At 39.7% G+C, this 16,309-nt stretch overlaps 1 protein-coding gene across 7 annotated transcripts in view; it reads right to left on the bottom strand.

The window, feature by feature from the left end:
* The window catches only part of Pkhd1 (PKHD1 ciliary IPT domain containing fibrocystin/polyductin), a 440,341-nt gene that overhangs the window by 367,819 nt on the left and 56,213 nt on the right, over positions 1-16,309 (bottom strand). For all 7 annotated transcript variants that reach the window (XR_013104680.1, XM_076915223.1, XM_076915219.1 and 4 more), the window contains 6 exons: positions 15,123-15,228; positions 14,064-14,339; positions 7,473-7,603; positions 4,187-4,322; positions 1,070-1,265; positions 358-425 (listed from right to left, as the gene is read on the bottom strand). Coding sequence is in view for 6 of the 7 variants with exons in the window: in XM_076915223.1 (XP_076771338.1) it covers positions 358-425; positions 1,070-1,265; positions 4,187-4,322; positions 7,473-7,603; positions 14,064-14,339; positions 15,123-15,228 (913 nt within the window). In the remaining variant the exon portion in view is untranslated. The remainder of the gene's footprint in view (positions 1-357; positions 426-1,069; positions 1,266-4,186; positions 4,323-7,472; positions 7,604-14,063; positions 14,340-15,122; positions 15,229-16,309) is intronic.

The raw sequence follows: 16,309 nt of genomic DNA, 5'->3' as shown, positions 1-16,309 counted from the left end.
GATGATAAAGTATGGTGTTTGCTAGATGCTTGAGTGTGCTATCTACTGGATGGTTGAGTGTACTGTCCACTGGATACCTGAGTGTGCTGCCCATTGGATGTTTCAACATTTCTAGTAGAAAACAAAAGAGTGTATCTCTCCTTTTTATACTCTTTAATTTCTGGAACTCACAGAGCTGAAGTCCCACAACTCTCTTCACTTCACATAAGACTAATTGTTCATCTGAGAACCAAAGGAAATTTCTTTCCCTGGCCCCTGCAGCCTTGACCTCACATGATCACTAGTCCAGGAATGAAGCCTGACTATTTGGAAAAACAACTAGCTGGATAAATTATGGGTGATGTCAGAATCACTCACCCAAGAGAGACCCAGAACAAGGTTCCATGCTGAAAACTTCAGTGAGGTACTGGATGTAGAGATCAACCCTAGAGAAGATGGGTGGTATTAGAAAATATCATGGAGATGAGTAAAAACAGATGGAGACATGCTTGTAAATAGGGGAACAATGATGGAGAGAAAGTATCAGTGGTCTTGCTCATAGAGAAGAAACAGCCGAGAGAAGGGCAGGGTGTTGTTCTGGACCAGTCTCATGCGGCTTCATCAGTCTCAGTCTCATACAGGTTAGATACTTCCTAGATTAGTGAGAGAGAATTTCTTGAGGAAAATCTAGAGGGATTTCAAGGTACAGAGGTGAAGGTGAGGCAGGAGACAGGGCTTATACAGCTATAGTAAACCATTTATCCGAAACCTCAGACACCATCTTATTAAAATGTTCCACCAAAGGCTTTCCTTCTTTAAACACAGATGTCCACCCTATTCCCACCTCAACCCACTTCCAGAGATTTCCCTTTTCTCCAACAAGTAACCCAACAGTCGCCCCCCCCCCCCAATAGTCTAAGGAGTGAATTGTCCACAAGGCTTCAAGACTCATTCTTATGTTGGTAATTCTCATATCTTTATAACCTCACTTTAGATGGAAAAGAGAAAACACTGAAGTCAAAGTAGAATTTCCCAGATGAGTTGCTATTCCATCAAACAGACCCAAATTCAACTGCAGTAGCCACCTTACCCCTGTGATCTAATGCCGACTCCATTGATGAACACTGAAATCACATGGATGCCGGGCGGTAGTGGAGGCAACAGCACCTCCAGTCCCCATGCTGTCTGTGCAAGGACCTGAGCAGAAGTGTCCTGCACGTGGATTTGCACATCCAGATCTGTGTAGTTCACCAGCAGTGCCATCCCAAGGAACAGAATCTCACCTCCTGCGTCAAGAAGAATATATTTACTTCTCGACTTTTGGCTTCAGCCACTACATCTTTAAATGAAGTCAGCCCTGTACATAATTCTCTAAGAATCTTAACAGCCATCCATTTTTTTTTCATGAAGTTTCTAACAATTCTTTTAACAGAGATACAGCCTAAAACTTCAAGGTCATCAACAATGCAAAATTGCTGAGACAATTTTGCTAACTTTTATTCCTGTAAAGGTAAATTAAGTAGTTTGGAGGTTTGTCTTCCTAACCCGAAAACAGGGTCCTGTGTTCTTTTCTTCAGCCTCTACGTTTGTGCTGATAAAAGCAAACATCTACATTCCAGAATGTGCTGTACAATTCCAATAGTTCCTCACCTACAGAGCACCATCACCCCATTTGATCTTCCCACTGGGTCCTAGTTTGCTCTATGTTCCTGTAATAAAATACCAACCAAAATCAACTTTGAGAGGAGAGGATTTCTTGGGCTTATGATTACAGACCATCATCAAGGGAAGCTGAAGTGATAGCTCCTAAGACAGGAACTGAAGCAGAGACCATGGAACACTGCTGATTTATTTGCCCTCCCTGGCTTATTTCTTTCCTGTTTACCCCAGGCCCACCGTAAGGATGCTGCCACCCACAACTAGCGGAGCTTTGATGTATCAAGTATTTATCAAGAAAAAGCCTCCCAGCAAACTAGAGGGAGGGCTCAGTGGTTCAGAGCACTTGCTGCTCTTACAGAGGACCTAGGTTTGGTTACCAGCACCTATATGGTGATTTAGAACCATCCATAACTCCAGTTACAGAAAATCTGATACCTGTTCCTTACCTCCATGGGTAATACGGACACATGTGGTACCCATAAATACATACAGGCAAAATAGAAAATAAAAAGTTTAAAGAAAATAAAATATCTCACGCACCTGCCCACAGGGCAATCTGATCTAGGCAATTCTTCATCTGCAGTGACCTTCCAGGTGATCTTAGGTTTGTGTCAAGCATGCAGATGAAGCTGATTGTCATCTACTGCCCTGATGAAGTACAGTGGGCACTTTGAAGTTGAGGAACCCTCAACCACCAAGGTGTCATAACTAAGTACTGGAAAAAGCAAGGCCAAGCTCCCCCCTCTGCTTTCTATTTCAATGGCCTTTTTGGTAGAACCAGTAACTCTGCTGAAAGGGTGTGCATATCTTAAATACTTTCCCTCAACTCTTTCTGATTGAAATATGTATTAAGTCCATGACAAAGACACTAGAGGTTAAAAGACACATAAACAGCCCTTGCCCTCAAAGAATTGTCAAAGGTAGTAAAGGAGCTGTCAAAATCATGTCAGTAGGAGGAGGTGAGGTGGCTTTGGCGGGGGGTGGGGGGAGTAAATGTACTTGCACCCAACCAGACAACCTGAGTATGATCCCTGGGAGCCACATGGTAGGAGAGAACTGACTCCCAGAAGTTATTCTCTGACCTACACATACACACAAATGCATGCATGCACACATACTAATTTTTTAAAAAATTAACTCATTTGTTTACTTTACATCTCAATCTCATCTTCCCCTCCTTCCTCTCCTTGAAGTTCTTCCCTCTCACCTCCCTTCATTTTAACCCTACTCCCTTTCTTCTCAAAGAAGGAGAGGCCTCCCATGGATATGAACCCCCTTGGCTTATCAAATTGCAATAGGATTAGGCAGATTTTCTATTGAAGCTAGAAAAGGGAGCCTAGTTAGGGTAAGAGATCCAAAGGCAGGCAATGTAGTCAGACACAGCCTCTGCTCCTACTGTTAGGAGACTCAGATGAGGACCAAGATGCACATCAGTTACATATGCATAGAGGGTCTAGTTCCACCCCCATCCATGTTCTCTAGTGGATGGCTCAGTCTCTGTCAGCCCCTTTTCTACCTCATTGGAAATAATCTGTACCATTTTAGATACTTAGTCACTAGAGGAAGATAATTCTTCAGTGTTACCTGAGTTGAATAATATTGATAAGGGGTAGATCACTCTATCCATGTACCCTCAAGCTTCAGAAAATGAGAGAAGTTCCAGGAAAACTGAGTTCACACTTTTTCATCAGGAAACATGATGATGTTTTTATAATAAACCATAAACTCTGCCATCTGGCATTCAATTAATGAGAAAGAGCCATCACCAGCTACAATACCTCGTCTACATTTTTAAAACATAACAAGAAATAATTATAATTCTGTTCCATCATGAGTCTCAAATAAAGGTTAAACTATTTCATGTGCATAGTGCTTTTTAAATCCTTTTTATACACAGTAAGTCTCCAAAAACAAGAATATTTGGCTACTCAGGGTACCTATTCTATAACTACTAAACTGCCACAATTGAACCTACTGCCAAAACCTATATTCAACTGTAAGTAGCTGAATGCTTAGTATCTTTAGACTATTGGTGTTTAAATCTCAGCTTCATTACTTGCTAAAGGTATGCATAGGTTATGTAGACTCTATTCCTTAGTTTCCTTGTCTATAAACTAAAGCCATAAATTACTGCTAAAACTTGAAGTCTATTATGTATCCATACAATTGGCAGTAGCAATACAAGTTACCTGCTCAACAAATATTTATTGAATACTAATTCAATATGCATATCATTTTCCTGAGGAAATAGCCACATTTTCACACAGAAGAAATAAGATATAAGGTAACTTGAAATTTTATTCATCTATAATACAATAAGCTGATACCAGTTTGCATGCCTATAACCTTAACTCATAGAAAAGTGAAACAACTGTTGTGAGTTCAAGGTCACTATCAAATAGAGTTTCAGGATAGCTGGACTATACAGTGAGACCCTGTCTCAAATAAATAAAGAAAAGAGTAAATCAAAATCCATAGTCCATTAATTGATTTTTAGTGGGATCAAAGCTCTAAAGTGAAAATGGGCTTGAAGTAACATGTATCTTACCTGCTATGCTGCTTCTGTTTCTGCTCAAAGATACAATCACTGGATTTAAAGAGGAGACGTAAGTAAATGCTCTGGCAAGAACTGTGGTGTGGTCCCCATTGATTACAGTCACATTCACAGTGTATGCCTCTTTCCCCTGAAAATCAATTTTAAAATTCAAATCTTAGTTGGATTTGAGAGTAAACATATATCAGCCAAAAAAAAAATGTTGTTTATCATAGAATATATGTTTTAATATATTTCCTCAGCCCCTGCAGGAAGGCAAGAACTTAGACAAATTCAGCATTGAAGAATATTATCTGTGCCTTGAAAGGTAAGAAAGAGTAATGTACACTTAACACAGTAACTGTTTCTGGGCAGAAAGGTGTTTTCAGTGGTGTTTATACCTAGCTAAACTATCCATTATATGTGAGATTAGTTTCAGAAGTGGAAATATTCAGAAAATTTCCTTCTCTGTTGTGTTTTGTAATGCATTTGTCTCACAGATAAATAATAATAAAAATAAAAAGACATCACTCTTTACCCCAGAAATATGGAGAAAAGTGTCATGGAAAGAATGTAAAAACAAAGGATGAAGAGGTAAGCTATGAAATGATATGTCTAGACATGATATGATCATCACATTCCTGAAAACTCACAGAAGCTTCGGTTACCTGCACAAGGCATATATAAGACAGAGTACATCAACACTCCAGCAGAGATGTGGGACATGGTTCAGAAGGACTCTATCCCAGTAGAGGACATACTGGTGGTTAATGGCTGCTGGGGAATGTGGTAGTCATTTTCTTCTGTGGTGTAGTCACTAGTAAGTTTCTCATGCTCTACTAAGTAACTCCCCATCCTATGCTCATTAAGAAACCCTAATTAAACTCAGTGAATCCTGAAAAAAAAAAAACGGATGGAACTAGAAGAGAATAAATCCAAAGGAAATAGAATGGAGCCAAGGGAAAGTAGTAGTGGGTAAATGTCGTCAAAATACATTAAATATATAGATAGAACTGTCAAAGAGTTTTTAAAGTCTAAAGAGAAAATATAAATTCTAGAAAACACTGAGTCCACTAGTAAGAGAAAAAAGGAACTAACAAAATAAAAGCCTAGATACATCCAACTTAGATCAAAGCAAGACAAAGAGCTTCAGTAAACAGAGTGAGAACAAGAGGATATTTGTTTAAAACATGGTGGGCTTCTATTATAAGGAAAAAAGAAACTGGAGAGGGAGAATCAAAGAACTCTTAAAAGAAAAAATTATACCCTTTGTTTCTACCAACATTATTTAAAAACTTTAATAATGTAAACACATTTTGTTGATTTGCCAAAAATATTATTGCAATTTGAGTTCAAAGAATTAAAAGTGGTTCCAACAGGGAGACAGAAGAAGGAAAGCAGAAAGAGAACATGATTTTTCTTCTGTTTTCCATTGTATACTTCCATATTTTAACTTTGTTTAAAATTTAAAGTTTGTTCTCTAATGTTTATTCTCCGTAGTAAAAGAAACCCAAAGAGTTCAAATTTCACTCATTTAATGGAGATTACACCAAAAATATAAGGCCCACAGTTGACCAAAGTGCCAGAAATCAAACACACTGTAATACCGAGCACATAAACCAGAAAAGAACTGTAGAAAACATACCTTTATATCTACTTTAAAACTTAGATTAATGTGTCCAGAAAAATATAAATATCTACAAAATATAATTTTTAGGATGGTCTAAAGCCTTTGCTTATAATAGGGTCGATTTAAAAATCATCTAAAATCTACAAAAGATTTATCTATAATATAAAATCAATCTTATCTTACACCTGTTAAGAGGGAGCAGTCAAACAATTACAGTACAGTTATATACTATAATCACATATTATTTTCATGTAAACGCTATCTTTTCATGGTATTTGAGGAACTGGATGACCTAAAGTTGTAGAGCCTATGATCGTCTGGGATTCTGAACTCTCTCTCACAAGATATGTTTGTTCAGTAACTAGTCATCCTCTAGGGCATGGAGCTGCTAAGAATAATGATGACACCAAGGCTGTCCTAAATTAGTTTGAGTGTAGCAGTGAATGTGACCCTTGCCAATCACTTCAGGGAAGGGAAGAGCAAGACCCTAGACAATGGACACTAGATAGAACTCATAAGAAGGAAATGGGAACTTGAGACCATATTCATGTTGCTTGTTTTGTGTGTGAAGGTGTATGTGTAAGCAGGGGCTTGTATGCAAGGTTGTGTATATATTCATAGAAAGAGAGAGGTTGCATATGCAAACATGTATGTGTCCCCATGGAGGTCAGAGATCAGGAGTGGGTGTCACTCCTCACAAGCTATTCACCTTCTTTTATGAGACAGGGTGTTGCACTGTGACATGGGACTTTCTGATTAGGATTCTGGTTAGTCAGATAGCCCTGAGGATCTGCCTGTCTCTGCTTTCCCAGCTCTGGAATTACGGGCATATGACAGCACTCTGATCTTCTTATGTGCTGGGGATCAAAATTAAGTCCTCCTACTTGCAAGGCAAGCACTTTAACAACAGAGCTATCTCTTCAGCCCAGGGGATCTGCTTTCACAGTACAAATAAAATAGTAGTGAGTAACTAAGGAGATAGTTCGTAAAAATCAAGCATTCTAGAATTTTCTATGTTCCACAAGTATGCCAGAAAATAAAGCCGCTAAAGTATGCAACTTTTTTGCTCAATAAACAAAAAAGACAACATAATATATGTGTTGCTGCTTTTGCTTATTCTATAGTACCAATATTCATTAAAAGCACAGAGTATGATGTCTGAGTTGCCTTGTTCTTTAAGGAATTAACTGAAATTAATTATAATACAGGACTCAGTTTTTTTTTTATAGCAAAACAAACAATAGAAAAATAAAACAAGCACATCGTTATGATGACAAGTTTGGATTAGTCACCTTAGTTCTCAGACAGGATGTGTTAAAAATCTGTTTGCTAATTAATTATGGCCACCAACCAGACACAAGGAGCTAGTGTTAATTCTGAAATTCACCAGAGTAAAACCGATTCCACCATTTTGGTCCAAATTTGAAGCATGCTTAATTAAATATTAAACATTTACCAGGAGATGGATCACTCTCTGATAGTTCCCAGCCCTGAGACACTTGTTACAGGGGTTTATAAAGACAAACTTATAGGCCACCATACTTTCTTATGGGGCTTCTGTTATATTCCCAGAACTACAACTCCCAGCATCCCAGAAAGTTACCTGGTCCTTGGGTGGGTGGGGCTTATAGGTTAATATTGGGCGGTCACAATAGCAAAGAGTCTTCTTACCCTAGGTGGGACTTTGCATTGAATTTGTTGCGAATTGCTTCTAATGACATCAATGACACACGGCTGAGTTCCAAATAACACCAGGCTAACACCTTCCAAACTAGAGCCTCGGAGGGTAACCCAGAGTCCTCCTGTAACAAAAACAGCATCTTCACGGGTATGTAGAACATATAAGCCGGTAAAAGTTAATTACAGGAAAAATTAAAATGAAATTAAAATAGAAAAGCCTTAAGTCAAAAATGCAGAGCAATGCTCAAACTGTGGGAAAAGCCTGAATTGAAATGTAGAAATTACCTCACATAAAGGAAGAAGTAGTCATTAGAGGGGAGAAAGCGGAGTGAGCCTTTCTGGAGACCTTTATGAATAAAATATAAGGATACAGACAGGAGTCAAAGAAGCAGGTAGTTTCTAAAAACATTTTCTGCCTTAGCTTCAAGATTACATTCTTGCCAGCCCTAGAAAACATGCTCTTTCCCAAGAAACAATGTGCAACAGCATGATGTTTCAGAGGAGCCATGGGGCCAGAGCCAGGGCCTCCGGACATGCTGCTACCTGAAGCAGCTCAGTTTTAGCACTGGCCCCAAGCTCACCGGTCTTCATTTCCTCATTATTGAATACAAAGAATTAAAAGTGTTCCCAACTGGGGAAACAGAAGGAGGAAAAGCAGAAAAGAGAACATGATTGTTCTATCGTCCTTTCAATAAGAGTATATCATCTATAAACTTGATAGAAAACACATTGGAGGAAATTTTAAAATGCTGCTGAAGACCTTAATTGATTAGATTGAAAGTATAAAAAAATGAACATAAATAGGAAAAAGAGTAAGTATTATAATTTCTCTGAACTAAACATAAAAAGCATACATATGATTCCAATTAAACATGGTGGATCTTGTATGTAAATTAAGTGAGATGACTCTAAAGTTCATTAAAAAGTGATCAGCAAAAAAATAAAAATTCAGAAATAAGAGTAAAGAGGTATCAAATAATAATGCAAATGTGATGATAGCACCTGCTCAGACAGAGCAGGCAGAATGGGCAATCCAGAAGGCAACGCCAATACACAAGTCTACAGGATGTGACGAGCATGTGGCTCCACTATAACCACACATACTTAATAAGTAAATAATTTATTGAGTAAATAGAATGAAGAGAATAGTATGATAAAAGATAAAACCTGAATTTGGGACTCCCATCTTTCATCCAAAGCAAATTTTAAGTAAAATATTTGGACATAAAAGAGATTAAGTCTATCCTGAACTCCTTAATGGATGTATTTGTCTGAACTCAGTGGAAGAGGTTTTACCTAGACCCACAGCAAATTGATGTGCAAGTCTGGGGGGGGGGGTGAGAGGTTAGTAGGGAGGGTGACACCCCAAGGGGGGCTTCTTCTCAAAAGAGAAGGGGGAATGAGGGGAGGAGTTGCATGACTGGGTAGTATGAGGAGAGGAAGGGCTGATATTGGGTTGTAAAGTGAATAAAGAAATAAATTTCAAAATGAGATTAAGTGGAAAAAATAGAAGAAAAGTAGAAATTTATTTTCATATGATCTCAGAGATAGAATAGGTACTCTGAGTATTTAACAATCTCTAAAGCTATAAAGGCCAAACACACTTAATTACGTAAAACTATTTGTAAATTATAAAATATGAAAATAGTTAAATAAATCTAAAAGTATTTAAAAGGTCTTCAAATAAATAAGAAAGAACAAGAATCAAATTTGGAAGGAAAGACTGAGATGAACAAACATCACAGAAAGGAAACTGATAGATCCTTCCTAACATGGAAATTCTACTTTTCATCTGTAAGATTAAACATCAAAAATGTTTCAAAAATGTATTAGTAAGATGTAAGTAAACGATATCCATACCTATATGAATAAAAATTATACAAACTTTAAAAAGAATATTTTCATACTTACTTGGCAGTGTTTGTGTGTATGTGTGTGTGTGGTGTGCATGTGTCTATGTGAGTGTTTTGCATGTGTTGGTACATGTTTATGTGTATGGATACACATACATGTATGTGCACAGGTTGATGTGAGGAGTCCTCCTCTGTAACTCTCTTGCCTTAGTCACCGAAGCAAGTTCTCCCAATCAAACTCAGAGCTCACTGATGTGGACAGCTTTATTACCCAGCTTGTTCTAGGAATTCAGTCTCTGTCTTCTGGGTTGGGTTTATATCCAGGACACATGCTCACCTGGTATTTCCATTGGCTTCCTGGGATTCAAACTCTGTATAGCAAGTACTTTAACCACTGAGAAATCTTTCTAATACCCTTTATCAAATTTTCAAGTGTATATAAGCCCTTGACCCTGAAATTTCATTTCTAGTTAAGTATGTTGCTAATATTTTCCCACAGATGGTAAAATGGTCCAAATACAAGATTAAAGTTGCCATAGTGATGACAACATGGTACTGAGAGAAAACTAGACAGGTCGACCAGTAAAACAGACTAGAGAATCCCAAAATAAACTCACACAGCTATAGTTATCTGATTCTTGATAAAAATACAAATAATAACACATTGGGGGAAAATCTTCTTTAACAAGTGGTGTTATGAAAATTATATATTCACACATATAAGAATGAAACTCCTTCATTCCTCTTCATGTCCTTCCCATCTTTATATAATGTATATACTATACATTTATCGTCACCCACTCAAGAACATAGTCTCCTTTTTTTTCACTCTATCACCAGCATTAATGATTTCTATCCCTATGTTTCACCTGATATAAAAACCAATTCAAAATAAATAAAAACACTAATGTAAGACCTAACATTGTGAAACGACTAAAGGAAAACATAGGGGAAACACTTCAAGTACAAGCATTTAACAATTAATGAAAAAGAAGAGACCATGAATTTGAAAGAGTTCAAGGGGTGTGTATGAGGAAGTTGGGAAGAAGGAAACGGAAGAGGAAGAGATGTAATTCAATTATAATCTAAATATATGTATAAGCATAGTGATGGCTCTGTCTATAGGATTCCAAAAGCTCAAAAAACATAATGAGAATAGAGACGGGATCACATCAAACTAAAAGGTTCCATAGCAAAAGGAAAAATAAATAAAAAGACAGGTTACAAAAGAGAATACAAAGTGACAACAGAGAAATACCCAAAATACATAATTTTTTTTTAAAAAAAAAAATGATCACAGAAAAAGAAATAATGCAAAGGTTAAGTGGTTACATGAACAGATAATAACAAAAATAGTCAATAAGCAGGTGAAGAGTAAGTTCACCATCTTTGACTATGAGTTAGATGTAAATCAAAAGTACACTGAGATTCCCTCCAGCTACAGCAATGTCCTGAATGTTTCTGAACAAGCCAAGCTGCTTCTGAATCAAGACACCATGATATTCTTCCGGGTCACGTTCTCTTTCACAAGGTCTCCCTCGGGCTTGCTCCTTCACTTCCTCATGGCCTCTGTTCATCCAGTGTCCTTTATGTCATACCCTGATGAGCATCTTATCCCAACACTGTCCTCCCCTCGTCATATCCTCCCCTTACTATTTCTGTTCAACACCGTTACCGCCACCTATCCAAGAGCATAACCACTTTGACTCACCATGCCACAGCACTGAGAGTTTCTGATGCATCATGAGACCTAAACACATTCTGGAGATCCCGATTTTGTCAAGGGTAGGTGTGAGAAACTACAGAGGTGGTGAGACTTTATCATTCACATTTGAAATTGTGTGCTTCACAAGAGTTCCTGCCTAAGGAGAAGTGGACTAACAGCCTGTGTCCTCAAAAACCTCTTTTGAAGATGCTCAAGGACAAAGATAAGTGGTAACTTTGAGTATTGCAGACCTCATTTTTATACTTGTTCATTCTGTACTCCGATGTTATTTAAATTTCTTTTTGACAAGCCTCTCCTGCTTCTCTTTAAATCCCCAAAGCAGAGTTTCACACACTAGACTATTCATAGAGTCGTTTTGAGGATTGTGATAAAATACAGATTGACTCGGTAGCTCTAGAAGACTCTGTACTTCTAACAAGCTCCCAGGTGATATAGATAGTACTCACCCAGGGCCACACTTGAAACACTAAAGGTCATCAGCACCCAATATGGTGCCATGTGCAAGCATCAATGACCACTGCCACTGTCCAGATGGCAGGGCAGGAAATGGGTTCACTGGGAAAATCTCAGTGCAATAAAGAGGAAAGCAGCACCAAGAGCCTCTCCCAGATCCCACCACCTGAATCTTAATAAAAGTCACTTCGTGTGCATCTGAAATCATCCCTTCTCAGAGATTCACTCCTTTGACTACAGTGTGAGAGGGTGATGTGTGAGTCTTCAAGCTTTTTGGTCTCTTCCCCGTTTCTTGCTGATCCATTTCCTGACAGGGCTGTTTGGAACATTCCAATCCTCCTGGGACTGATACTTTGCACTGAAAGTTCTTCAGTTTTTAAAACCATAAATCTTTCATCCTGAGAGCACTGTCAATCCCAGACAAACTGGGCCAGTGAGCTCCATCACTCTATGTAGGGTAAGCAACTGACTGAGTCACCTGCTTGCCTGAAAGATGTCTACCATCTTGCAGTGAGGCCTGAGCTGGGCAAGGAACTCTGTGAGATCAAACCTCTAACAAATATAGTCAGAAGTCTGCAATAAGTCCATCTCTCAAGCCAATAATTCACCGGATAATGAAGAATATGGTCTTTCACTCTGAGCAAAGCATGTCTCCTTTTTCCTTCCCAACATCACTGAAAAAGATTGTTATTCTGTGTGGAGATGAAAAGGGGCGGGCCTGCTGATTCTCTCTCCCAAGGCAAAGCAGAATCAAAATCAAACTTTTCCTCTGAACACTGACTCTCGCTAGAACACACCACTTTACATTGTATTCTAACTGAAATAGGGGAGGATCCAGGGAGTCTATGAGAGTGACTTGGAGCAGGGGGAGATTTGGAACTTAAAGAGGCCACCTCCTGTAGCCAGGCAGGACCCCCCTTGCCTGGAGGGATAAGGACACCAACCCACCCACAAAACTTTTGACCCAAAATTTGTCTTGTCTGCAAGACATGCAGGGACAAAGATAGAGCAGAGACTGAGAAAACGGGCAACCAATAACAGGCCCAACTTGAAACCCATCCCAAGGGCGAGCACCAAACCCTGACACTATTAATGATACTCTTATGCTTGCAGACAAAAGTCTAGCATAACTGTCCTCTGAGGCTCCACCCAGCAGTTCATTGAAACAGATGCAGAGGCCAACAACCAAACATTGAACAGACCTCAGGGAGTCTTATGGAAGAGTTGGGAGGGAAGGATTGAGGGCCCTGGAGAAGACAGAAACTCCACAGGAAGACCAACAGAGTCAACTAACCTGCACCCTTGAGGACTCCCAGAGACTGAACCACCAAACAAATAGCATACAAGGGCTGGACCTAGGCTCCCTACACATATGTAGCAGATGTGCAGCTTGGTCTTCATGTGGGTCCCTCAACAACTGGACTGGGGACTTACCCCAAATCCATTGCCTGTCTGTAGATCCTGTTACCCTAACTAGGATGCCTTGTCTGGTTTCAGTGGAAGAGGATGTACATAGTCCTGCAGTGACTTAAGGTACCAAAGTGGGTTGGTGCCTAGGGGGGACTTCACTCTTCTCAGATGTGAAGGGGAGAGGGAGGGACTGTGGGAGGGGACTGGGAAGGGGCTGCCATTGAGATGTAAAATTAATTAATTAATTAATTAATGGTAAAATGTATTCTGAGCTACAGGCTTCTGGCCACCAGAGCCAACAATGACAAAAATCCAAATGACTAAGGAAAGGAATATGCATTGTGTTCTATAGTTAATAACAGTAGCAAGCATGGGCCTGAGTGTTTCTGAGACTGTTATAGCCCAACTGTAGTCTTTCTAAACTAACAGCGCTCTTCTGAAAGGAACAAGATTTGGAAAGATCTTTACTTTCCCATGGACCTAAGATCCAATCCTCAGGCCTGATATTGGTAAGACTCGTTGTCCTCTGGATTTGCACTACGAAAACAGTAGTTGGCTTTGCATGCTAGCCAAGTACCTAACAATACTGAAGAGGACTGTGGGAAAAAAAAAACAAACTAGGTTGGGGGGGGGCGTGGTCTGCACTCCTCACTTGCCACGTGCTGTTACTTTTAAAGGTGTGTTGCCATCTGTTGACTCATTTACTTCACAGAAGGCTACATCACGCAATGCATCATGGGGCCATTCTAAGGCAAAACAGCAGAGCGAACCTAAAAGCTCTAACAGCGGTTTTGTAATTTAGCTCCACCTCCCTCCCTGTGATGCTCAGGCAAGTTACCTTACTCCTAAAACTAGCACTGACTCACTTAGTATCTTTGAGATTTTAGGGTAAATATCCACCAAAGCGACTCCCTGTTCCCATTATACATGACATCACTAGCCAAACTCTAGTCTTAATGTGCCACAAATGTCCGTATCAGGGCTTAAAAGTGTTCTTTCGTAGAAGAAATGCTTAGGAAACAAAAAGCTGTAAATCACACTACAAATGGAATTCACCTTGCTATAGGCCTAGATTTCTGCCTATCAACAAGAACTCTAGCTTCGGAGAGCAGGTATGCAGTGTAGCCCCGCCCACATTACCAATCTCTGCGGCTGTAGAAGGCTCCACAGCATCCAGCCTGGGTTCCACGCTCAGGAAGAGGCCTTCTCCACTGGCATTAACAGCAAGGCCTAACGGTCTCACCAGCATAAAAATCCGGTACACTCCAACTGGTAGGAGGGCCAGCTCACAGGCCACGTTGGTTTCGTTTGAGAAAATAACTTCACAGCTTGCTTTGTTCACCATGACCTGTAAGAACTGGGCATCTCTAGGGAAACCAGTTCCAGTAAAATGGACCAGCAGGCTGACATCACTACCTAAAAGTGGAGAGGGAGAGAAAGTGTCAAGCCCCAAATCGGTGCTAACATTCCATTTAGGAGATCTCACTCCACTATCAGATGCTTAAGTGCTTTTGGTTTCCTCTCCCAAAACTGAAGAAATCTCCTGCTGATTCAGACAACTGCATTTATTATTCTGATACACAGTCCCCACCTTCAATTTTCTCAAACTGGCAATGAAATGCCATAACTTAATAAAAATAAATTAGTCAATAATAATAATAAGGGAAGATCAAAATGAAAAAAATAATAATAATAACCACACACATTTCAAGGAAGAAACAATGTCCAGGCTGGAGAGATGGCTCAACAGGTAAGAGCACTAGCTGTTCCTCCAGATGACCCAGGTTCAATTCCCAGAACCCACATGGCAGCTCACAACTGTCTATAATAACTTCTGTTCCAAGGGATCCGATTCCCTCACACATTCAGGCAAAACGCCAATGTACACAAAAGTAAAAGGAAGGAAGGAAGGAAGGAGGGAGGGAGGGAGGGAGGGAGGGAGGGAGGGAGGGAGGGAGGGAAGAAGGGAAGAAGGGAAGGAATGAAAGAAGGAAGGAAAGAAGGAAAGAAGAAAGGAAGGAAAGAAGGAAGGAAGGAAGGAAAGAAGGAAGGAAGGAAGGAAGGAAGGAAGGAAGTCCTTTCCTTTACATCAACTAAAATGCAACCCCATCCTATCTCTCTCTACTGAAGATGCTGACTGTACTCACTACATGGCCTCTCGCAAAATCAGTGAGTCTAAGTTTCATATCTAAATCATACCAAGAGAATACCACACATAATCCACTCTGGGAGTTGACTCTTGCTGATACTGGAAGGAACAGGAGCCTGAACAATGGGCTGGTATGTCATTCACTCGTACTGCCACCTGGGGACAGAGGTAAGAGAATGAAAAGCAGATGTCTGGACTACGTGTCCGCAAGGGCAGCCATGAAATATTTGCGGGCATTTCCTAAATTAAAATGTCTCTATGATTCATATACTCTCATTTCCTTTTTTTTCTATTTTCTCAGTGAAAAGTTCTTATGTAAAAATGAACCGTTCAAAATGTAGTAAATCTTCACAAAGTAGAGGAAATGCTCAGATCCAGTCAAGCAAATAAATACGCTAAATATAATGCCCTTCTGAAATAGGGTCCTTTTTGTGATTCCCAGTCTGACCTTGTCCTATTGTATCCAGTCATGAACAGTATAGGTGTATGATAAATTGTCTTTCAAAAGTGTCCTCTCTGTCATCTGGCAATAATTTCCCAAGCTGAGAATACACAAGGATGTTTTAATCTCGAGGCTCACACTTCATGAGAACTACCTTTATCTCTTTGACAATCACAGACTATTCAGATAAGCACTGTCCTTCCACCAGCCGAGCAGAGCAACACAGAGCAACACGTATTCTCGGATTTGGCTCAAAGTTGTTTTTGCCCTAGCACGTGGTGAGTCCTTAAGTAAAGCCTCTACATCTCTCCTTTTCAGCGCAACCAACGCCCGCCCAATCAAAGAATGTTTAGAGACGAGAAAGGTAACAAGATATGACTTGACTGATTCTGCGTGTGTTTTAAAATGGGCCGAAGGCACGCTCACATTTTATAACAGTTCTGTAAGAAGGAAAGGCATACTTGAGTGACATAGGAGACAAAAAGCCCTTCAACTTTATTTGTGATGCTTTATTTTCAAAAGATAAAAAATAACGACAATCAGCATGAGTAAGATGGCTCTCGAGGACCCGAGGACCCAAGGACCTGAGGACCTGAGTCATTCCCTGAAACCCATGTAAAGATGAAAGGAAAGAACCAACTCCCCAAAGTTCTCCTCTGGACTCCACACGCACACCGACACAGCTGATGACAATAAATTTAGAATTATTATAATTATCCATTCAGTTTGGATGCTTAATAATTGGTTATATATATTCAGCTATATAGGTCCTCTCTTTTGTATCATAATAATAGC

The sequence above is a fragment of the Arvicanthis niloticus genome, chromosome 17, assembly GCF_011762505.2.
Source record: "Arvicanthis niloticus isolate mArvNil1 chromosome 17, mArvNil1.pat.X, whole genome shotgun sequence".
NCBI lineage: Eukaryota > Metazoa > Chordata > Mammalia > Rodentia > Muridae > Arvicanthis > Arvicanthis niloticus.
Note: the sequence above shows the minus strand (reverse complement) of the source record. Positions and strands in the feature narration are given on the sequence as shown.